This window comes from Pan paniscus, chromosome 18 (genome assembly GCF_029289425.2).
Source record: "Pan paniscus chromosome 18, NHGRI_mPanPan1-v2.0_pri, whole genome shotgun sequence".
NCBI classification, from domain to species: Eukaryota; Metazoa; Chordata; class Mammalia; order Primates; family Hominidae; genus Pan; species Pan paniscus.
This window is the reverse complement of record NC_073267.2, coordinates 18,313,480-18,338,077: the sequence shown is the minus strand read 5'-3', so window position 1 is coordinate 18,338,077 and position 24,598 is coordinate 18,313,480. Positions and strand designations below refer to the sequence as shown.

General features: G+C 46.2%; 1 protein-coding gene across 1 annotated transcript in view; it reads left to right on the top strand.

The window, feature by feature from the left end:
- Positions 1–24,598, top strand: part of XYLT1 (xylosyltransferase 1) — a 369,232-nt gene that overhangs the window by 253,457 nt on the left and 91,177 nt on the right. Inside the window, exons 4-5 of the mRNA XM_034939970.3 lie at positions 17,023–17,195; positions 19,264–19,466. Coding sequence (XP_034795861.3) covers positions 17,023–17,195; positions 19,264–19,466 — 376 coding nt within the window. The remainder of the gene's footprint in view (positions 1–17,022; positions 17,196–19,263; positions 19,467–24,598) is intronic.

The following is a 24,598-nucleotide window of genomic DNA, read 5'->3' as shown; positions in this document are numbered from 1 at the left end:
CTTGAATACAGATTCAACATTGGTTTTGTTCATTTGGGCATTCTCAGTGCCTGGCAGCGTAGCTGCTCTGCGAACATTTGAGAAGGGAAGGAGGAGGGTGGGAGGAAGGAGAGAATGCCTGTATTCACTGACAGTGAAAAGATGTCAGGAGTACATTACTGAAAACAGAATGCATATGACAAAGCAGAACATACATGATTATATATAACGTGAGTGCATAAAACTATTTGCAAAATGTTCACTGAACGTTTGTTAACAATGGTGATATTTTGGCACTAATATCTGGGGTTTTTTTTACTTCATATTGTTCTGTATGCTTGAATTTTCTACAGTAAGTATTATCTTTGTAGACAGAGAAATCCAAGAAACAATCAGAAGCACCTAAGAAGTGAAGCTAGAACAGAGTTCGAAACGAGCTCCTCCTTGGTTTTCTCCCAGGAACTGCAGCTCCCCAAGTGGTGTGGTCTCCTTGTCTGTGTATCAGAGCCCCGGCCTGAGGCTGAGCCCAGCTCACACCATTGCAGGGAGAGGGATCTATTAAGATCCCAGTGCATTTGAGGTGCTCGTTGTTACCCACTGTTGTGAACCCTGTTGCATGTGTGTTTCTATGTCCATTTATTCAACAGGAATTTACTGTATGTTCCAAGTGCTCCTGGCATTGTCACCAGACACTCTCCTAGGCCAAGTAAATGAAACACCATCCCAGCCCTCTAGGAGCAAAACCAAATGTTGTGTTGACTATTGCTGCTCATTGCTGTTGTGATCAACCAGAGATTTCATTAGCAGTAGGCTTGACGAAGAGGACCACTGTGCTTAGAGACGTAGTCCTTATATTTCAAGAGGCAGGATGACAGAGTATCCTGGAATCAGTTTGCTTGGACTCACATCCTAGCTCCATTACTTGCTAGCATTTGATCATGGGCAGATTACACTCTTTCTGTCTGCCTCAGTTTCCCCATGTGTAAAATGAGAATGATAGCAGGACCTCATAGGTTTGCTGCAAGAACTCAATGAGATGATATGTGTACAGGGCTTGGCCGAGTGACCAGCGCAAAGTAAATCCTACCCACAGGAGCTTTGATAATTATTCCTGTCTGCATTATGTGACGTGACAGCATTAATGTGACAAATGGGAAACGATTTGGAGAAATGTCCCTTTTTTAAAAGAAGGCACCTGCAGAACATATTTATGGTTTATGATCAGGAGGCAGCGTTAATGGCCCATAATGTGATTACTATAAGGATTTTTATTAGGAAAATTCCAACCAATTTGGCATTAATTAATGTACTGTTAACTTTAGAGTGTTACTCACTTAATCCTTGGAGAGTTGGAGAAAATAAACCTGTTGTCAAAACCCTTCCTCTGAGAAGTAAATAAGAGTTGTTCCCTCCTCGAGAGGCTCCATTTGTAATAAAAATAGATGAGTCGCTGTGTTTTGCCATGGCAGTATTTATTGAGCCTGCGAGTCCCTTCAAGAGAGGAGAAAGGAGGGCAGAGATGAAAATGTCAAGCGACAGGAAGGCTCGCAGGAGAACTTGCACACAGCAGCCTCTGGGTCAAGAGGGCAGGGAGTACAGATAGAGCAGGCTTTCTGGACACACCAAGCACAGAGTGCAGGATATGGGGGCCCCTGCCTGTCTTTCCACCCCATGAAGCAAGGCATCCCACACCACCCCATCTGGGAATTTCAAAATGTGTCCTGCCTGCCACCCACTCCTCAACCATGGATAACAAGCCTGATGAAAGGGCTTGTTACTCTCTTCAATTGCAGTCCTTAAGGTGGTACCCAAGACCCTGTGTGATGCCTCTGCTGTCGGCCCATCCTCATCTTCTGCACTTCCTCTTGGCCTCAGTTCCAGCCACACTGGCCTTCCTGTATATCTTCTCCTTACCATACTATCATTCGTGACAGGCCCTTTGCATATGCTGTTCCCTCCACTTAGGGACACTTTTCCCTCTTCTCTTACCTAGTTAACTCCTCACTCAACCTGTCAATTGTAGCCTAAGAGGCACATCCCTGGCCTCCTTGAGTTGTATATTAGTCTGCCTGGGCTATCATTTAAAAAAAATTACCATAGACCAGGTGACTTAAAAAACAAATATTTGTCTCCATTTTGGAAGCTATGAATCTGAGATCAGGGTGCCAGCACGGTTGGGTTCTAGTGAGGGCCCTCTTCCTGGCTTGCAGATGGCTGACTTCTCACTGTGACCTCATGTGGCAGAGAACTAGCAAGCTCTCCAGTGTCTCTTCTAAGAGCAAAAATCCCCTAAATTCAAGGCTCCACCCTTAGGACTTCATTTAACCTTTTTGTTTGTTTGTTTGTTTCAGAGGCAGTCTTGTTTTGCCACCCGTGCTGGAGTGCAGTGGTGCAACGTCTGCCTCCTGGGTTCAAGTGATTCTCCTGCCTCAGCCTCCTGAGTAGCTGGGATTACAGGTGCCTACCACCATGCCTGGCTAATTTTTGTATTTTTAATAGAGACAAGGTTTTACCATATTGGCCAGGCTGGTCTTCAACTCCTGACTTCAAGTCACCCACCCACTTCGGCCTCCCAAAGTGCTGGGATTACAGGCATGAGCCGCCACACTCGGCCCAACTTCATTTAACTTTAATCACCTCCTTAAAGGCCACATCTCCAATACGGTCACAGGAGGGGCTAGGCCTTCAACATATTGTCAGGGGACACAATTCAGTCCTAGCAAATCCTGTCTTTGGAAAAGGAAAGGATACCTCAGCATCGAGAAACAGAAGCAGAGGTTTCATGAGATTAAACAACATTTTGGCTTCACAGAAAGGGTGATTGGAGGAGCATAGAGGGAAATGAGGTTGGAAAGAGGAGAAGAGAAAATGTAGTCATTTGCAAATCATTATTTAAGGCAATAATAATGATGGCCACCATTTCATTTTCTGCATACCACATACTGGTCCTGGAGATATTTATGTGTTTATTATCTGTCTTCTTTCTCAGGAGAGGCTGCTTCTCATAAGCAAAAGCTCTTGTGGTGTGTGCATGAGTCTATTTTTCACTCCCAGAGTGGTGCCTGCCTGGCATATCATAGACATTCGTTCCAGTTACTTCTGCTGGGTAGCAAACCCCCCCAAACTTAGTGGCGTAAAACACCATCACTTGTTATGCTCTTGGATTCTATGGATCAGGAGTTTGGAAAGAGCACATAGGAGACAGGGGAAAGACATAATGCCCCAGGTTCAGAGCTACTGCTCTGTACTAGGCACTTCTCTGAGCATAATTCCATCCATCAGTTCCTCCCTATGAAGGAGGGTCAATATGTATCCCTATTTTACTGATGATGAGCTAGAATCTTTGAGAGGTTATATAGCTTGCCCGACCTCCCAGAGTTAATGGGGGAAGAGCCATGGTTTGAATGCAGATCTGTCCGATTTCAAAATGAAACTTCTTTCCACTCTGCTGTGTAGCCTTTCCAGAGTGGCTACCTGTGTTTGCCAAAAAGTGGGAGGCCATCTTGGCAGGGAGCCTTCTGCCTCCCAGGGAGATGAGTGGTTCTCGAGCCATGCTGGTCCCCTAGGGGGCATTGGGAAATGCAAGTGAGGAGAGGCTGTTATGGGGACTAGGGATTTCAAATGCCCTGTAATCATGGGATAATACCACTCAAAGAATTGTCTCTTCCCAAGTGACAGTAGTCCCTGTTGAGAAATACTGCTTGAGAAGGGAGGAGGATCTGTGAAATATTGATCTGTGCTGAAACCCTCTGAAAGGTTGCTCAAATGGCTAGGTGCGGCAGCTCATGGCTGTAATCCCAGCACTTTGGGAGGCTGAGGCGGGCGAATCACAAGGTCAGGGGTTCAAGACCAGCCTGGCCAACATAGTGAAACCCTGTCTCTACTAAAAATACAAAAAATTAGCCGGGCATGGGGGTGGGCACCTGTAATCCCAGGTACTCGGGAGGCTGAGACAGGAGAATCGCTTGAACCCAGGAAGCGGAGGTTGCAGTGAGCAGAGACTTCACTACTGCACTCCAGCCTGGGCGACAGTGCGAGACTCAGTCTCAAAAAAAAAAGAAAAGAAAAGAAAGGTTGTTCCAATACAATAGAAGCTCAGAGGTTAAAAGTCCCCATTTTAGTGTCTGACAGATGGAGGGTTGAATCCCAGTTCTGCAGCATATTAGCTGACCAGGTCAGGTAACTACTCAGAGTCTTAATTTCCTTATCTGTAAAATGGGAATAGTCAGAATGCCTCCCTCAAAGGTCTGCTGTGAGGAGTAAATGAGGTAAGGTCTTGTATTGGTTCATTCTCCCATTGCTATAAAGAAATACCTGAGTGGATAATTTATAAAGAAAGGAGGTTTAATTGGCTCTCAGTTCTGTGAGCTGTACAGGAAACATCAAGGCTTCTGCTTCTGAGGAGGCCCCAGGAAACTTACAATTGTGGTGGAAGGTAAAGGGGGGATGTAGGTATGTCTTACAGGGCCGGAACAAGAGCAAGACAGGGGAGGTGCCACACACTTTTAAACACGCAGATCTCTAGAGAACAGCATCAAAGGAATGGTGCTAAACCATTCATGAAGGATCCACCCCCATGATCCAGTCACCTCCCACCAGGCCCCACCTCCAACACTGTGGATTACAATTCAACATGAGATTTGGTTGGGGACACAGATCCAAACCATATCAAGTCTGTTAGAAAATGCTCAGCCCAGGACCTGGCACACAGTGGCCACGTTGCTATTATCATAATAGCTCTTTCATCCTTGATGCACAGAAAAGGTAACATCAGCAGGATGGATAAGAGCTTGCAGGCCACAGCGCAGCGTTTTCACAGATGATATGTTACAGGCCAAGTGACTGGGACCCAGTGAATTGCAGTGAAATGTACCATACACCATCAATATCTATCCCACCAGTTTCCATTTATTGAGCAGTACATCATTAGAATATCCCAGGGCTCTGAACAATAAAATCAATAAGACGGTTCAGTCATGGGCTGTTCTTTAATAACTCCAGACTTGAATGGGGTGGGGGGAAGTCAGTGAGCAGGAAAATGTCCTGAGTGCTTGGTCGGGGGTGGAGGGAGACATTTTCTCAGAGTGGGAGAAAAATAATGAATGAGGTAGCCTTCAGTCTCTGGTGGAGTGAGTGGCCATGAGCATTTGAGGCAACAGCCAAAGATATGTTTGGGTAAAATTCTTTCCACCTCGAGAGATGCGTTTTTTAAAAGATGGTTGAAAAGAAAAGAAAAGGTGTCCAAAATGTGGTTCTCAACCCTGACTGCATGTCAGAATCACAGGGGGAGTTTCAAAAGAGTCCCAATACTTGCACCCACCAAACTAATTAAATTAGAATTTATTGGGGTGGGGCCGAGGCATGAAGATGTTTTTCTAAAAAAAAGATGTTCAGATGATTTTAATGTGCAGCCAGGGTTAAGAACCACTGGCCTAGGCAAACATGAGCCTGTATCACAATCACCTGGAGAGCTTCTTACAACACAGAGTCCTTGTCTCCCACACCCAGAGTTTCTGATTCAGAAGGTTTGGGGTTGGGGCTGAAACTTACATTTCTAACAAATTCCCAGGTGTTGCTGATGCTGCTCATCAGAGACCACATCTGGAGAGCTTGTCCTAGAGCAGTGGTTCTCAACTGGGAGCAATTTTGCCTCTCCACGCCCTACCCCCCACCAGGGGGACACACATCAATGAATGGAGACATTTTAGGTTTTGTCACAACTAGGTGAGTGCTACTGGCACCTAGTGGGTAGATCCAGCGATGCTGCTAAACATCCTACAGGGCTCAGGACAGTCCCCTCCACAACAAGGAATTATCTGGCCTCAAATATCAATAGTGCCAAGGTTGAGAAATCTTGCTCTAGGGGAGATGATAGTTTTGAAGCCATTCTGAGAACATGAGGCTTTGGTTCCCATCAAGCTTAGCATGGGAGCCTGAGTGAAGATGAGGATGCCAGATTCTTGCTAGCCAAAGCCTGATCATAGAGCATGGTATCTGACGTCAGAACAGTGCTTATCCTAACTTCTTCTCCACCTCTTGGCTCTGTGACCTTGGGCAAGTTCCTCACCCTCTCTGAGCCTGGGATGATTATCTATAAATGGGGATAATTTTCATTTGCAGCATTGTTACAAGAGGTAAAAGCCTCATGAGTGAAAGAACCACATGAATGTCAAGTACTCAACAAATTAGAGTAAGAATCAAAAGGACAGTGTTTCTCCACAGACCTCTGTCTCTCTAGCAGGGAGGTGCTGTCCCAAAAGCCCACCCCAGGAGACTCCTGACAAACCCTCCTGGGCCCCTAAAGCAAGTGGGAGCCCTAATCCAGGAAGATCAAACATTGTCTGGACCTTTGGGTCCTTGCAGGATGGATGGGGCTGCTTGAGTATCCCCCTGCCCTTGGCCTTTACCTCCTCTCATTTGTTTAACAAACTCAGCACATCCTAGTTTGGAAGTAGAGCTCATGGAGTCTAATTAACATTCCCCAAGCTTCCTTCGCATCCCTCCAGCCTTCACAATTCTGCCATATCCACATTCCACCTGCCGTATTATTCTTGTAGTATTTTTACTGCAATAGACTCGCCTTTATTTTTATGTAAGCACATTTTATTTTAAAAGTAATTTTGCATCATGGCCAGAAGTGGAAATCTTGCTGTCACTTGCCATGAGGAGACAGCAACAATGCGAAGAAATCAGTGAAACAAAAACAATGGCATTCAGTGCTAGCCGGGCACTCCTGTTACCTGCTGGAGATGCCAGTTCTGGGGGCAGGATTCTGCTTTTTGGAAAAGGAAGTTCAGTAGGGGAGTGCTGCTGAAGATTTGTTTGCATTGACCTGAGAGTTTGCTGGTAGGGTATTCAGGAGAGGTGGGTAAGAATTGAAAAAAGATTCACAGTCCCCCCGACTCAATGCCATTCGATGTCCTGAGTGAGCAGCATGTGAATCCTCTCTTGGGTAACTCTGACATCTCATTTAAGAACACACTGGGCAAGGTGGCTCACACCTGTAATCCCAGCACTGGGAGGCTGAAGGGGGAAGATCACTTGAGCCCAGGAGTTCAAGACCAACCTGGGCAACATAGGGAGACCTTATCTCTACAAATAATTTTTTTTTTTTTTTAAGATGGAGTCTCGTTTTGTCACCCAGGCTGGAGTGCAATGGTGTGATCTTGGCTCACTGCAACCTCCGCCTCCTGGGTTCAAGCAATTCTCCTGCCTCAGCCTCCTGAGTAGCTGGGATTACAGGCGTGCACCACCATGCCCAGCTAATTTTTGCATTTTTAGTAGAGACAGGGTTTCACCATATTGGTCAGGCTGGTCTCAAACTCTTGACCTTGTTATCCACCTGCTTTTGCATTTTTAGTAGAAACGGGGTTTCACCATGTTGGTCAGGCTGGTCTCAAACTCTTGACCTTGTGATCCACCCACCTCAGCCTCCCAAAGTGCTGGGATTACAGGCGTGAGCCACCGCGGCCAGCCTACAGATAATTTTTCTAAAAAAATTAGATGGACACGGGATGCATGCCTCTGGTCCCAGCTACTCTGGAGGCTGAAGAGGGAGGAACATTTGAGCTCATGAGTTTGAGACCAGCCTGAGCAGCATAGGGAGACCCGGTCTCTACAAATATATATTTAATTAGCCAGGTGTGGTGGTGCATGCCTCTAGTCCCAGCTACTCAGCAGGCTAAGGTAGGAGGATCTCTTGAGCCTGGAGTTTGAGACTGCAGTGAGCCATGATCACACCACTGCACTCCAGCCTGGGCAACAGAGTGAGATCCCGTCTTACGAATTTAAAAAAGACAAAAACAAAACCACGATCGCTATAGTCCTCAGGATCGGGTCCCTGTTAAACACTCTCCAGCCATGTGATTAGTTACAAGTTCAAGTGTGATGGGCGAGGTCCCCGGAGTCACACCACATGAACTCCTCCACAATCAGGCTGTATGGCCTTATTTTGCCTCATTTATAGCTGTGCTTACAGCATCACTTAGAGGTGAGTTCTCTTTGACGGATGAGGAAACTGAGGCATGAGAGGCAAAGTGACCTCCTAATAAATGGTAGGGCCGGGATGCAGACCCAGGCTAAGCCCTTCTGTGGAATAGCTGAGTTAGGAAGTACAGGATGGGCTCCTAAGAACAAAACATTACAATGGGTGACTTTATGATCCACCAATTCCATTTCTGGGAATATACTCCAAAGAATTGAAACAGTGACTCAAACAGGTACTTGTACACCCATGTTCATAGCAGTATTATTCATAACAGCCAAAAAGTGAAAGCCACTCAAGGGCCCATTGACAGATGAGTGGATCAATTGTGCTATATGCATACAGTGGAGTATTACTCGCCCTGAAAAAGGAATGAAATTCTGACATAGGCTACGACGTGGACAAACCAGGAGGGCACTGCGCCAAGTGAAAGGAGCCAGACACAAAAGGAAGAATAATGTCTGATGTCACTTACATGAGGTTCCTAATCAAATTCATAGAGGCAGAAAGTAGAATGGGGCTTTCCAGGAGCTGAAGGAGGGGAGAGTGGGAAGTTATTGTTCAATGGATAGAAAGTTTCAGTTTTGCAAGATGAAAAGAGTTCTGGAGATGGATGGTGATAATAGTTGCACAACAGTGTAAGTATATTTATTATACTAAACTGTAAACTTAAAAATGCTTAAAATAGGCCAGATGTGTCTCATGCCTGTAATCCCAGCACTTTGGGAGGCCAAGGTGGGCTGATCACCTGAGGTCAAGAGTTTGAGACCAGCCTGGCCAACATGGCAAAACCCCATCTGTACTAAAAATACAAAAAAATTAGCCGGGCGTGGTGGTGGGCACCTGTAGTCTCAGCTCCTCAGGAGGCTGAGGCAGGAGAATTGCTTGAACCCGGGAGGTGGAGGTTGCAGTGAGCCGAGATCGTGCCACGGCACTCCAGCCTGGGTGACAGAGTGAGATTCCATCTCAAACAAAAGAAGGCTAAAATAGTAAATTATATGTTATCCATGTAGAGCATCCTTAATTCAAAAATCCAAAATCCGAAGTACTCCGAAATCCAGAACATTTTGGGCACATAATGCTACAAGCGGAAAATTCTATACATAAATGCTTAATGCAAGTTTGATTAATGCACACAATTATTTAAAATATTGTATAAGATTACCTTCAGGCTATGTGTATAAAGTGTATATGAAACAGAAATGGATTTTGTGTTTAGGTTTGGGTCCCTTCCCCAAAATATCTCATTACATATACACAAATACTTCAAAATCTGAAAAAATTCAAAATTGGAAACACTTCTGGTTCCAGGCATTTCACGTAAGGGATACTCAGCATGTATTATCTTGGACTACAACTTTTTTTTTTTTTTAAGAGAAGTGCAGGATGTTCAGAGGGGCTGTGACAGGGAACTCAAAGAAGGGATGGGGGCCAGGCACAGTAGCTCACACCTATAACACCAGCACTTTGGGAGGCTAAGGAAGGGAGGATTGCTTGAGCCCAGGAGTTTGAGACCAGCCTGGACAGCATAGCAAGGCACTGTCTCTACCAAACATTTCAAAATTAGCCCACATGGTGGTGGTCACCTATAGTCCCAGCTACTTGGGAGGCTGAGGTGTGAGGATCCCTTGAGCCCAGAAATTTGAGGTGGCAGTGACCTATGATCATGCCACTGCACTCCAGCCTGGGTTACAAAGCAAGACTCAATCTCTGAAAAAGAAAAAGAAAAAAAAGTAATTAAAAATATTTTTTAAATGAAGGGATGGGGAAGAGAGTCAGGGAGGGCTTCCCAAGGAAGGGTCATTTCTCCTGAGACCTGACAGGTGCTGGCCTGGCCACCTTCATCCTTGGACCTATGTTCTTTCAGCTCCCCTCTGTGGACCCCATGACCCCCAGTTCACATCCCCTCCACCCCTCTCTTCTCATTAAGCTGGGTGGGAGGGGACCTGGTGGCCCCGCATGAGCAGCAGCTGCAGTGCAGAGCAGTCTGGGCCGTTGACTGATTCCTCCCAGCGGGGCTTGGTGCTGCTGAGCAAGGGTCCACAGACCACCCAAAAGCCTCAAGGAAAAGTGGGGGTGCCTAGCCTCCAGCCAGTTTGCTGGATGAGAGGAGACAGCCATGGGCAACCTCTCAGGCCTGAGTCTTCAACTTTGCCCCCCCATCCCCACCACCGGGACCCTGTATGTGGATGAAGCTGTCTGGCTAAATCTGTCAGTCAGAAATCATTCATTGAGGCCTCTGCCCCAAACTTAGCTCTGTACCAGGTCCAGGGGCAAGGCTGGCATCCTACAAGAGATAAGAGCATGACCTTGGCTCATAGGGAACAAACTGACAGGTATCAAGAGAACCAACCTGGGCTAGGCGCTGTGGCTCACGCCTGTAATCCCAGCACTATGGGAGGCTGAGACAGTTAGATCACCTAAGGTCAGGAGTTCGAGACCAGCCCAGCCAACACGGTGAAACCCTGTCTCTATCAAAAATACAAAAAATTTAGCCAGGCGTGGTGGCAGGTGCCTATAATCCCAGCTACTCAGGAGGCTGAGGCAGGAGAATTGCTTGAACCTGGGAGGCAGATGTTGCAGTGAGCCAAGATTGCACAATTGCACTCCAGCCTAGGTGACAAGAGTGAAACTCTGTCTCAAAAAAAAAAAAAAAAAAAAAGAAAGAAAAGAAAACCAACCTGACTCTCAAGGGAGTACAGTTCTCTATGTGGCAATGCTAACTCCTGGATGGGGTTAGAATTCCAGATGATTCAGAAATTTCCAGAAATATCCAGAAATTTCATCTCCCTCATTTGGGTTTTTCCAAAATAGGGGTTTTGGAGTCTGGCACACCCAAGTGGTGGTTTCCATTCTCGCACCAACTCCTAACATGGCACCTGCCTCCCGAGACCTTGGGACAATTAAATAATGAGATCACATTTGACTGGTGCTTAGGCCATAATGAGTGTTTGTTTATTTCTGATTTATTTATTTTTAGAGACAGGGTCTCACTCTGTCACCCAGGCCAGAGTGCAGTGACACCATCGTAGCTCACTGCAGCCTCGAACTCCTGGACTCAAGCAGTCCTTCTGCCTCAGCCTCCAGGGTAGCTGGAATTACAGACGCAAGCCACCATGATAAGTATTTGACGCAAGCATGATAAGTATTTGACATGCATCTGATAGCGTTACTAGTCTTTGAGATTCTACAGGACCAAGGAAAGAAATTGACTTGCCCAGGCCCCCGTGGCTGGTTCACAGCAGAAGCAGGAATTTGAATCCACCTCGTTGCTCTTTATCCAGTATGCTTGTCGCCACACAGCACCGCCTTTTCTAAACCCATCGAGAGCAGGGGATTCTTTCTGGGCACCAGACAGCTCCCAAGTTTAATCACCAGAAAACCTCTTTTAAAATTTCCCACTAGGATAAAGGCATCTCCCACCCAGATCTAACAAAGAACCTTGAGCTTGCAGGTTTTCTCCCCCAGTAAGACGAATCCCGCTCCTCTGCAACGCGCCTGCTGCCGCTGTGAAACGTTTCCTCATCTGTGATCATGAATCACCCTGGAACCCAGCGGGGTCAGAGATGGACCTCTCTTCCCACTTTGTAAATGAAGAACTGACAATCAGAGAGGGGCGGTGTCTTTCCTAAATCCACACAGTGCAAGGTTGCATTCTACACCCCAGCTCTGAATCCCAGTCACACCTTCCCAGGCAGCATAGAAGCTGGGCTCCAGCTGGGAGCTTCCTAACCCAAGCCTCATTTGCATACAACCTTGTTTCCATGTCTCTGTGTTCCCAAGACCCAACTAACCCTCTTAGTTGGAAGTAAGTCAGAAAGTGCCCCTTGCAGCAGCCAGAAGCAGCCCTTTCAGAGTATAAATAGAATCGAGGGCTTTGTTGGTAGAATAACTATTCCAGTCAAGCAGCTCCTTCACATTTGTTATTAATTGTGGTCTGGGCAGACGCTGCAGAGGGAAATTCCGGTTGTAGATGTTTATTTGCAAGCAGCAGGCTCTAGAGTACACACAGCCCTGGGAGTCAGTGCAGCTTTGAGGTAGAACTCTGGAGCTGGGCCTGTTGGTTAAATCCTGATCATTGTGGATGAGCAGCCACATAGAAATGATGGCTATGACAGTATAATTTATTGAGGATTTACTAGATGCCAGGCACTGTGCTCTCTCTCCTGGATGTGAATGTCCATGTTGGGTGGATTCTGTGATTATACATACCCATTTTACAGATCAGCATACTAAGGCTTGGAGAGATTGCATAGCAGGTCCAAGGTCATTCACATCTGCCTGACCACAGGTCATGTTCTAAACCCCTGCACCTTGCTTTCTCCTCCCAAATCATTATTGCAGGACACTGCTAACATGATCTTTGCCAGCACCACAACAGTGGAACAGCATGTTGACCCTTGCAAAGCACCTTCATCTCTGCTATGTCTTTGGAGCCCAAGGATTACATAGTCCTCGTTTGACCCACAATGCTGCTAAGAAATAGGGAATTTGAGTAACAGAACTAACACCGCACAGCTATCTACTGGGGGAGCTCTCCGGGACCCCCCATCATCCTCAGCCTTCACACCTGCACTGCAAAAATATACTTGATATTCTCTCTCGATAAACCTGGCTTGTTAACATTCATCTGAAGTCAGCTTCTCCTGCTGCCTCTAATCACTCTGATTTTTCCACTTATTTTCTGTTTTGTGCCATGGGAATCTGATTACATTGTTAAATTCTTTTTTTTTTTTTTTTTTTTTTTTTTTTTTTTTTTTGGAGCTGGGCACTGTTTGGGTTTTGGTCTTTCAAAGAGTTCCGTGTTCATAAAGACCCACATAGCTCTGACCACATGTCATTGTTATATCTGTCCTGTAGCTGAAAGCTGACACATTTCCTCTAGGGACAGATTTTCCTCTTTTTGAAATGAGGACAGTTTGATTGAGCATGGTGACCATGACAGGGCTCTGGGATCACAGACTCACTCCATTCTCAGCTCAGCTACTTTATAACTGGGACCTCTCCAAGCCTCAGCTTCCTTGTGTCTACAATAGAAAGATAATAGCTCTGTTTTCATAGCAGTTTTGATAGAAATGAATAAAATCTTTCACAGAAATTGCTTAACACATAGTAGGCACTCAGTAAATGGTTGATCTTTCTCCTGACTCGCTGTCTTCCCCCTCTGCCCCCCATCCCCATCTCTATTTCTCCTTCTCTGCATGTCTCCTTCTTTAGATATTTTTGTTCCTTCCCACCCACCCCTTCCCCAGAATAGCTGTACTCAGAAGAGCTCTGGGTTTTTTGTTCCCCATTCTCTTTGCAGCTCCCCAGACTAACTGTCTGACCCAAAGATGACTTTATATTTAAGCCAAGGGAGCTCTCTTGCTGGAGTGATTTGTCTTTGATTTCACAGGACTCCTCCCTTTCTCCAAAAGAAAAGCATCCATGTCTGTGTCTGTCTGTAAATCTGTTCTGCCTTTTAAAACCCTAAAGAGAAGTTGTAAAAGACCTCAGCATCAACATCCAAGCCCTTTTTAAAGACCAGCATAGAGTCCTTACACCTATCCTCTATATCCCAAATCTCCACTTCTGCAGAGAGCAAGTGGAAATATCAGGGCTGGCTTTGGACTCGGCAACACTCAGCTTCCCCTCCCACCTCTGTCCTCACTCACTGTGTGACCTGGGAAATGTGCTGACCTCTCTGAGCCTCAGAGGATGATAATGCATTCTTCCCAGGGTCAAATAACAATGGATGCATAGGAGGCACTTAAGAAACACCAGCTCCTCTGGATCAGAGCAGCCACTCTTCTTCAGAACACATTCATTAATTTGCTCATTCAAAAACTATGGCAAAAGATGTTCATGGCTACAGGGAAAAGCAAGGGTTAATCTCAAAGGCCCCATACACCTTAAGTGGATGGATGGTGTTTGGGATGATAAGCTCTTGGAGGCTTTGCTGGATGCATAGTTGGAGGGTTTGCTGTATGCTTGGATGGATGAATGGTTAGATATGGATGAGTGGACAGATGAGTAGTTAGATTTGGATGGATGAATAAATGGATGTATGGATGAATGGGTGGAGCAATGGATGAATGGACTTGGATGGATGAATAAATGCATGAACGAATGGGTGGATGGGTGGAGGGATGGATGAGTGGGTGGATGGATGGACAGATAAGTGGTTGGATTTGGATGGATGAATAAATGGATGAATGGGTGGATGGGTGGAGGGATGGATGAATGGGTGGGTAGATGGATGGACAGATTAGTGGTTGGATTTGGATGGACAAATAAATGGATGAATGGGTGCAATGGTGGATGGATGAATGGATGAGTGGTTGGATTTCGATTGATGAATAAATTAATGGGTGGATGGGTGGAGGGATAGATGGATGGATGAAAAGATACAGCCTTATTAGTCACCTAGAATCAGAATCTCATCTAATATAGAAATACTGGAATACCTATGTTAGTCCTTAAATGCATGCCTACCTGCCTGCGATAACTAACTTACAAAGTATTTGGTTAGCAACAAGCAACTAAAAGCAATTGTTACAAACTTTTCCTTCCAAACTCTAGGTATGATCATGTGGTGTGTATTAGTGGTTCAGGGCATGATCTTTGGAATCAGACCTGTGTTTGAATCTCAGCTTAACTAATTAAAGCAGTGTGACCTTGAGCCAATCCCTTGGCCTCTTCTAAGCTGTGGTTTCCTCATTTGGAAAGCGGGGATAATAGCATTACTTTGTAGGATCATTACGAGGATTAAATTATCTAATGAATGTCAAGGGCTGGTCAATGCTCAATAAAACGTATTGTTATTTTACTGATCCCAAATGTGCCTTCCTGTAACTTTTGTTTGACCGAGAACCAGATATGTGTCAGATACTGTTCAAGTGTTGCAGATTCTGTGGTAAACAAGGCCAAAATAGCCCCTCATCTCTTGGAGCTAATGTTCTAGTGGTGTGTTCAGATAATAAGCAAGTAAACAGATAAACAATTGCAGACAGTGTTACATGCTATGCAGAAAGTTGAAATCGGATGAGGTGAAAGAGAGTAAAAGAGGTGCGGGTGAGGTGAAAGAGAGTAAAAGAGGTGGTGGTGAGTCCCCTTTTTGGACTGTGAACTAATGACAAGAAGATGCAGCCATGCAGAGATCTGGGGAGAGGGTGTTCCAGATCACAAGAAGCCAGGGAGAAGGTCCTAAGGCAGAAATGAGCTTGTTTGAGGAAGAGAAAGAAGGCCAGGGGACAAGATGGAATGTGAGACCCACCAATCGAGGGCAGAGAGATCTGAGTAGTTAGATCACACCAGCCATAGAGGCTGTGTAGTGTGATTTGGACATTATCTGTGTCAATCTTGTCCTGTCTCCTGGAACTACGTAGAAAAAGCCTCATTCATTCAGCAACCATTCAGCCTTCTGATGACAGCTTAGACTCCCGATGTCCTAATCCCCCAGCCCCACAGTCTCCATCTCAGTTCTCCCGGTTTAGATGCTGGGACACTTGCAGCTACTACCCTGACAATGTCCTGGGTCCCATAAACCCAGAACCCTTAAGAAATTGGGTTGGACCCAAGTGAAATCAGGCTGAGGAAAGCTAGGAGATTTCTAGTTGGGATTGTAATAAACTAAACTAGGAAGCTGTGTTTTTATCTGAAGCAAGAGAAAGAAAGAGAGGAGTCTTTGGGGCTGATTTTCGCAATAAAATATGTCTGGGATTATTTATCCAAGTGGATGTGGTATAGGATTTGGATTTAAAAGCACATGATAGATGACAGTGGGTGATCTGTAGCCTTACTGATGCAGGAGCTCAAGGCAGGCCACAAGCACCTGGACCCTCATCCCCCCTTGGCAATGTACTCCACATTAGTTTTCTTCTCGGGCAACCTCTCTCCATGTGGGAACAAAACGGCTCATAGAATCTTCTAGTCTCCTGTGTAACAGAAAAAGAACCTCTCACTGGGCACGGTGGCTCACGTCTGTAATCCCAGCACTTTGGGAGGCCAAGGTGGGCAGATCACCTGAGGTCAGGAGTTCCGAGACCAGCCTGGCCAACATGATGAAACCCCATCTCTACTAAAAACACAAAAATTAGCTAGGCATGGTGTTGCGTGCCTGTAATCTCAGCTACTCAGGAGGCTCAGGCAGGAAAATCACTTGAACCTGAGAGGTGGAGTTTGCAATGAGCCAAGATCGCACCACTGCACTGCAGCCTGGGCAACAGAGCAAGACTCCGTCTCAAAAAAAAAAAAAAAGATAACCTCTCTTATGTAGTAGTTCTAACAAAAGTCTAGCATTCTGTCTTATTGGTTAATTAACTTGGTTGTGTCATATGTTCATCTCTAAACAATACTGTGGCTATGGAGAATCAGCGTTCCCATTGGCCAGGCCTAAGCTGTAGGTCCACCCCTGAAATTGATGATGAAGTTAGGTCTTCCCCACCCATATGGACTGAGAATAGAGGAGAGGAGGATGATGCCACAAAAGGTATTGGATGATGAAGTTTCAGTCATGCAAGACAAGTAAATTTAAAGATCCTGCTGTACAACATTGTATTAATAGGCAGCAGTACTGTAGTGTACACTTAAACATTTATTAAGAGGGGAGATTTCATGCTATCTGTTCTTACCACCGTTAAAACAAACAATATATTGGATGCTATTAGAAGAAGGGAGAAGGAATTCTGGACAGGCAAAAACAACACATGTATCTTACGTTCACTAACTCGAAATTAACTGCTTCTTCCTCTGTCATTCAGAGATACATCTCTTATAGCTCTCACCTCCTCCTGCCTTGTTCAGTAGCTTAATATGTGTCCATGTGTCTCTTCCAGCATTTTTAAGCTCCTCAGAATGGAAACTATGTCGTAACAACCCCAGGGTCCCCTAACCCCTTTTGTGCCTGACAGTGTGAGAATCTAAGATGTGCTTTGTGGCATTGAATTATGTTTTAAGGCCCAATTTGATGACTGTGCCCCTAAAATAGTCCCCAAAAGAAGCACCAGAGAAACTTCCCACCCCTGCAAAGGATGGCAGAGCCTCACTTTCTCCTCTCTGTTCTCTTGGGTTTTCCCCAGGTAAAGCCAACAAGAACGTGCAGTGGGACGAGGACTCCGTGGAGTACATGCCAGCCAACCCGGTCAGAATCGCCTTTGTCCTGGTGGTCCACGGCCGTGCCTCTCGGCAGTTGCAGCGCATGTTCAAGGCCATCTACCACAAAGACCACTTCTACTACATCCACGTGGACAAGGTGAGAGGCCTCTGCGATCACCCCTTGCTGGGCTTCCTTCAGGGTCTGTCCGTCCCTCCCTGATACCCTCCTTCTGCATTGCTAGTCCAGGCTGCCTGCTTTCAGAAAAGGCTTGGAAGCTGACCAGCTGCCTCTCCACAGAGCGTGTGGCCCTAGAGTGCTGTCTCTATGTGTGTGTTGGTTTCAAAGTTTCCAGCTGTGACTTACAATTTTGTCCATAAATGATAAATGCTGTTTTTGGGGGGTTTTTTTTCTTTTTTTTTGATGGAATGTCGCTCAGTCACCAGGCTGGCGTGCAGTGGCATGATCTCCGCTCACTGCAACCTCTGCCTCCTGGGTTCAAGCAATTTTCCTGCCTCAGCCTCCCAAGTAGCTGGGACTACAGGTGCATGCCACCACACCCGGCTAATTTTTGTATTTTTAGTAGAGACAAGGTTTCACCATGTTGGCCAGGATGGTCTCGATCTCTTGACCTCATGATCTGCCCGCCTCAGCCTCCCAAAGTGCTGGGATTACAGGTGTGAGCCACCGTGCCCGGCCCATAGATGCTGTTTCTTACCTCTCCCCTCTACCCAGTGCCCTCTGCCTGCCTCTCACATACTTTGTGGGAATAGCTTACCTTTATTAGTCCATTTTCATGCTGCTAATAAAGACATACCTGAGACTGAGTAATTTATAAAGAAAGACGTTTAATGGACTCACAGTTCTAAGTGGCTGGGGAAGCCTCACGATCATGGTGGAAGGCAAAAGGCACGTCTTACATGGCAGCAGCAAGAGAGAAAAATGAGAGCCAAGCAAAAGAAGTTTCCCGGTGTGAAACCATCAGATCGCATGAGACTTATTCACTACCACGAGAACAGTATGGCAGAAACCACCCCCGTGATTCAGTTATCTCCCACTGGATCCCTCCCATAACACATGGGAATTATGGGAGCTACAATTCAAGATTAGATTTGGGTGGGGACACAGCCAAACCATATCACTATCCCAGGAGTGCATACACTTTTTCTATGGAAGGCAAGATAGTACATATTTTAGGTGTTGCAGGGCACATACTCTCTGTCACAGCTACTCAGCACTGCCCTTGTGCTAAAGCAGCCAAGGAGAACATGTCAACAAATGAGCATGGCTGTGTACCAATAAAACTTTATTAACAAAAACCTGCATCAGCTCTGCTGACTCCCGAGCTACCTTGTCCCTGAGGTTTCTATTGATGACACAATTATGCCTTTAGTCAAGAAGGCAAAGGGGGAAGTCTTGTCCAAAACGTCGGCTTCTAGCAGACCTGTGAGAGGATAATGGAGGAGCAATGAGTAGGAGTGGGGACAGAAAACAAAAATTCTGCCTCCAAAATATACATGGGTTTAGATGGAGCCATATTTCCCAGCTTGTCTTCCTCAGACCCCATGCAGCTGTCATGTATAAGAATGCAAAGTTGGCCAGGTGCAGTGGCTCATGCCTGTAATCCCAGCACTTTGGGAGACTAAGGTGGGCGGATCACCTGAGGTCAGGAGTTCCAGACCAGCCTGTCCAACATGGTGAAGCCCCATCTCTACTAAAAATAACAAGACTTAGCTGGGTGTGGTGGTGCATACTTGTAATCCCAGCTACTTGGGAAGCTGAGGCAGGAGAATTGCTTGAACTTGGGTGGTGGAGGTTGCAGTGAGCTGAGATGGCACCACTTTGCTCTAGCCCAGGTGACAGAGCGAGATTCTGTCTAAGTAAATAAATAAAGCAAGACTCCATCTCAAAATAAAATAAAATAAGATAAAATTAAAAAAATGTGAAGTCCCAGGCACCACCAGCCCAAGCCTAGTGAACCATTAGCTCAGAAGTGCGGCCAGTGAATCTGCATTTCAAATAGCTAATTTGAAATGTAAAAAATAATACAAGTTTGAATTGCAGTACAGAAAGACACTCCAGTCCAGGATCATTTACTTGGCAAAGGCCAGTGTGCTCAGAAGTGCCCAACCAGGAGGGAAGACACAGAGAGGGGACAGGGGTGAGGGGCATGCCTGGGTATTTTCTAGGCCACTGACTGTCATCACCCTTTCTCTCCTGGGAAAAGCGCTCTAATTACCTGCATCGGCAAGTGCTCCAGGTCTCCAGGCAGTACAGCAACGTCCGCGTCACCCCCTGGAGAATGGCCACCATCTGGGGAGGAGCCAGCCTCCTGTCCACCTACCTGCAGAGCATGCGGGACCTCCTGGAGATGACCGACTGGCCCTGGGACTTCTTCATCAACCTGAGTGCGGCCGACTACCCCATCAGGTAAGGCAGCCAAGGGCCCCAAGCCAGTCTTGTCTGACGTCCTGCTCTGGCTGGTCATGGCTGGGAACTCACGAGGCAGAAGGAGACTGATGCATAGTCTCCACAGGATCGCTCAGGATAGGATTCTGATTGGACCTGAGAATCATTGATTCATTCACTCATTCATTCATGCATTCAACAGATACAGACTGAGCACGTGGTTTTCCCAGCTCTATTAGCTGATATACCAGTGCACTAAACAGACGGAAACTCCAACCCACGTGGAGCTTTATATTAGGGTTCTCTAGAGGGACAGAACTAACAGGATAGATGTATATATAAAGAGGAGTTTATTAAGGAGTATTGACTCACACAATCACAAGGCGAGGTCTCACGATAGGCCATCTGCAAGCTGAGGAGCAAGGAAGCCAGTCTGATTCTCAAAACCTCAAAAGTAGGGAAGCCCACAGTGCAGTCTTCAGTCTGTGGTCAAAGGCCCAAAGATCCCAAAGCTGAAGAACTTGGAGTCTGATGTTCAAAGGCAGGAAGCATCCAGCATGGGAGACTCAGCCAGCGTATTCCTTCCACGTTCTGCCTGCTTTTATTCTGGCCATGCTGGCAGCTGATTAGATTATGCCCACCCAGATTGAGAGTGGGTCTGCCTTTCCCAGTCCACTGACTCAAATGTTAATCTCCTTTGGCAACACCCTCACAGACATGGCCAGAAACAGTACTTTGCATCCTTCAGTCCAATCAAGTTGACACTCAATAGTAACCATCACAAGCTTCCATTCAAGTAGGGAGACAAACAACAAAATAAGTTACATGATATCTTAGAAAAATAAAGTAAAGGGCAAAAGTAGGGGACAGTTGTAATTTTACCAACGGTGGCCTGGAAGGTTTTCACGGATAAGAACAGAAGAAGATCAAAAAGAGAGTCACGCCTACAGAGAAAGTGGTCCAGGCAGGGGCAAAGGCAGGGGCTGAGCCCAGAGGTGGGTCCATGCCTGGCCTGTGCGAGGAACAGCAGGGTTCAGTGGAGCTGTAACAGAGTAAGTGAGGGGTAGCATAACAAGAGAGATAAAGTCAGAGAGTAATTTGAGGCCAGATCGTGGTGATCCTAGAATTTGGCTGTTAGTCTAAGCAAGAGGGAAGCCACTGGCATGATACTTTGAATGATATTCTGAACGGTATATATATATATATATATATATATATATATATATTTTGGAGACAGAGTCTCGCTCTGTCACCCAGGCTGGAGTGCAGTGGTGTGATCTTAGCTCACTGCAGCCTCCACCCACCAGGTTCAAGTGATTCTCCTACCTCAACCTCTGAAGTAGCATAGAGATGGTGTTTCACCATGTTGGTCTCAAACTCCTGGCCCCAGGTGATCCGCCTGCCTTGGCCTCCCAAAGTGCTGGGATTATAGGTGTGAGCCATCGTGCCAGGCTGTTATTTTCTCTTGAGAGGGCAGCTTTTTCCTTTGACTGTATTTTCCATCTGGATTCGCTGACAAGGGTGAAAAGGAAAGTGGATGGGGGTGAAGAGGGGGATCTTCCTCCCTCTGATGGCATGAGGCCATAGTGTTCAGCATTCCCAGGAGACCTAGATGAAGGGGTCCTAAAAAAATAAAACTTTTATTAAGGCAACTTTCAAACATGCACAAGAGTACCAAGAGAATAGTGTAATGAACTCCCACGTGGATGTCACCCAGGTTAATTCATGGCCATTGTTCTTGTATCTGGACTTTCATCCTCTTCCCCCAACAGTGGGTTATTTTGAAAGAAATATAAGATATCACAGAATTGTATCTATAAATATTTCAGTATATATCTAGAAAAGATAAGATCTCTTTTTTAAGACAGCATCACAATGATGCTTATACCTAAAATATTAGCAGGCATGTTTTAATGGCATCAAATATCTAGGTCACATATTCCCAAGAGTTTGAGTTTTGAATCAGAACCCAAACAAGGTACAAGCATGGAAGGAAGACCTCTCTTTAAAGCTAGAAGCGGCTGCTTTCTTCTTCACAGCTTGGTCACTGGGGGTCTTCTTCATTCCTAGGCTTGGGGGCATCCCACAATCTGCTGGGAGACCCTAGACTGCAGAAGGTACTGGGGAGGCACAATCTCTGGTCAGTTTGAACGGAACCTGAGAAAAATGACAGGCACTAGAAAGACAACTGTTTTCTTTTGTCCATAAGACAGAGGGATAAACGGGAATGGTTATAGAACATTGCTGGTAGAGTTTTACTTACCACAATTTTGTTCATTTGTTCAACAAACATTTACTGAGCAACTACCGTGCTACATTCTAAGTAGTGCATTTTGTGAACAAAAGCGATGCAGCTTCCTGTACTTCTCCCCTGCTCATGGAATGTGTATCCTAGCTGAGAAGGTGGAGTTAGATGATCATGCCAAAGACACATCATGCAAGGTGTGAACAAGCCATAAAGTAAGGAAGATGTGGGCCGGGTGCAGTGGCTCACGCCTGTAATCCCAGCACTTTGAGAGGCCAAGGCAGGTGGATCACAAGGTCAGGAGTTCAAGACCAGCCTGGCCAAGATGGTGAAACCCCATCTCTACTAAAAATACAAAAATGAGCCGGGCATGGTGGTGTGTGCCTGTAATCCCCCCTACTTGGGAGGCTGAGGCAGGAGAATCACTTGAACCCGGGAGGTGGAGGTTATAGTGAGCCGATATCGCGCCACTGTACTCCAGCCTGGCGACACAGCAAGACTCCATCTCAAAAAACAAAAAACAAACAAACAAACAAAAAAAGATGTGGGTGTGGAGAAAAACTCGAGGGCCATAATCAGGAGATCAGAAAGGCCTCTGAATATTCAGCTTTGAACCGAGACCTAGAAGACAAGAAGGGATCCATTGGGAGGGAAATAAGAAAGAGATCCGTCTATACTGGGGTTCCTAGCAGTGGCACTGCCGATGTTTGGGGATGGATAATTCTTTGCTGTGGGTGCCATCCTGTGCATTGCAGGATGCGTAGCAGCATCTCTGGCCTCTACCCACTAGATGCCAGGAACACACCCTGCCCACTTTTGCCAACCACAGATGTCTCCAGACATTGACTCGTGACCTCTGGGAGCTAAAATTGCCTCCACTTAAGAATCACCGTTTCTTATAGAGGGAACAGCCTGGGCACAATGTAGTACAGAAACAAACTTGTTGTGTTTGAGAAATTTAAACAATGGATAGAGTATAATAAAAGAATGAGGAGAAGTGAGTTTAGACAAGTACATGGCAAGGAGGGGTTAGAACATTCCCTCTCCATCTTCCATGAAGGGACTGAGTTTGGAAATGTCCCAAAATGCTGAGCATAGCAGCTAGTGTGGCAGACACTTGTTTCAACCCTTACAACAAACCTGTTTTACAGAGGGGCAAACTGAGGCCCAATGTCATGTGATGAATGCATGGCAGAGTGGGGATTAGAACCAGTTTTGTCTGGTTGCAAAGTTGGTATTCCTTCTGGCTTTTAGTCGGCCTCTTAGGGAAATCAGCAGAACTGGACTGGCAGGATGGCCCCAGGCCACCTTGAAAGCACAGAAGGAAACAGTCCTACCCCATGAGCTTGTGGCGGGGTGGAGTAGTGGCTGGACTGCCTGCAGCAGGGATGTCCAGGATGGTCCTGGGAGGACCCCCGTTGTCTGTTCCTGAGTCTTAGGGGCTATGCTCAAAGTTCCCACATTCTTCCTTCTCTGGATTCCCAGTGGAGGCCTCAGAGGTCATGCCAGCCTAGGTTGGGGGCCCGCATTAAGCCCAAGACCACTTGAGGCCAGGTAGGCATGCGCATTGCTGCCCCCTAGAGGCCACTGTTGGCTTGCTTTGCATGGCCACTTCCCCTAAAGAGTCCAGCTCTGCTCAGCACCCGGGAGGGTGAGTGCCTGCACTCTTGTCAAACTGCTTAGGGCTGGAATCCGAGTTCTGCCACTTAGCTAGCAGCGTGACCGCGGGCAAGTAAATCCAATTTCTGTGAAATCAGGATATAATAATAGAACCTAGCAGCCTGCTGGACACTTGGAAGGTGCTCCATGAATGTCAGCCATTTATACGTAAGCTACATCCAAGGTCTCATCTTGTATCTCTGAGAGGCCCAGAAATCCTTTCTCAGGCCATGCGTGCAACCTATTTTGGGGTTCAGAGAAGAGAGTTGTCTTATTTGTGGCTTTTTTGCTTTAGTGCCCCAGGTCACTCTGTGTCTCTTGGCCTTTCTCATCATCTTCCTCTACTTCACTGATCTCATTTCCATGGTGCCTCCCACGAATTCCTTTGCCCACTCTTCTTTGCCAGCCTCATAGCCAGAGGCACTTTATGCATGAAGCACTGCTGGTTCCTCTTGCTGTTGTTTTCATGAAGTTGCCCTACACAAAAACATATGAATTTTGCAGATGAATGGTTTCATCCTGGGCAATGCTGATAGGTTTTCAGTTTCCATCTGCCGCCCCATCTGTAGCTTCCAAAACCACTACTTCTCCCATCCCAGAAAGAATGAGCAAACTTAGGAGTCTTCTCAAAGGGGCGGTAGTGCCCAAGTCAGGCACTTCTAAGAGGCACTGAAAACTTGGGGGATACTTAAGGGTCCAGCCAGCCCGACGTGGCCACTGTGAGCTGCTCTGTGATTTGACGTCACCTCCCTGTGTCCCCTGCACAACTCTCACTGTAGGGGGTGGGGGGGCGAGCAGATTCTTCCTCTCTTAGATATTAAAAATGCACTGGTCTTTACTGGTCACTAGCCTTGTTTAGGCCCTGGACGCAGACATCCTGGTTTCAGATTCTGCCCCACCACCAACTGGGCATGTGGATCGGCACAAGTTGCTTCAACTTTCTGCATCTCAAATTCTCCACCTTAAAATAAACACAATATTAGTGCCTATTTCAGAGGGTTCTTAGGAAGTTTCAATGAAATCTTGCATGATAAGGACCTACCACAGCGTCTAATGACAGAAAGTGGTTGATAAATCCCAAATTACTCCATGGCTATAAGTAACTGTGGGACTTGAGTTACTTTCCCTTTTCTCTTTGATAGTTAAAAGAGTAGCAAAGTATTTCTTGAACTCACATCTCTGTCAAAAGAGGGAAAAGTGGGCCAAGCACAGTGGCACACAACTGTAATCCCAGGACTTTGGGAGGCCA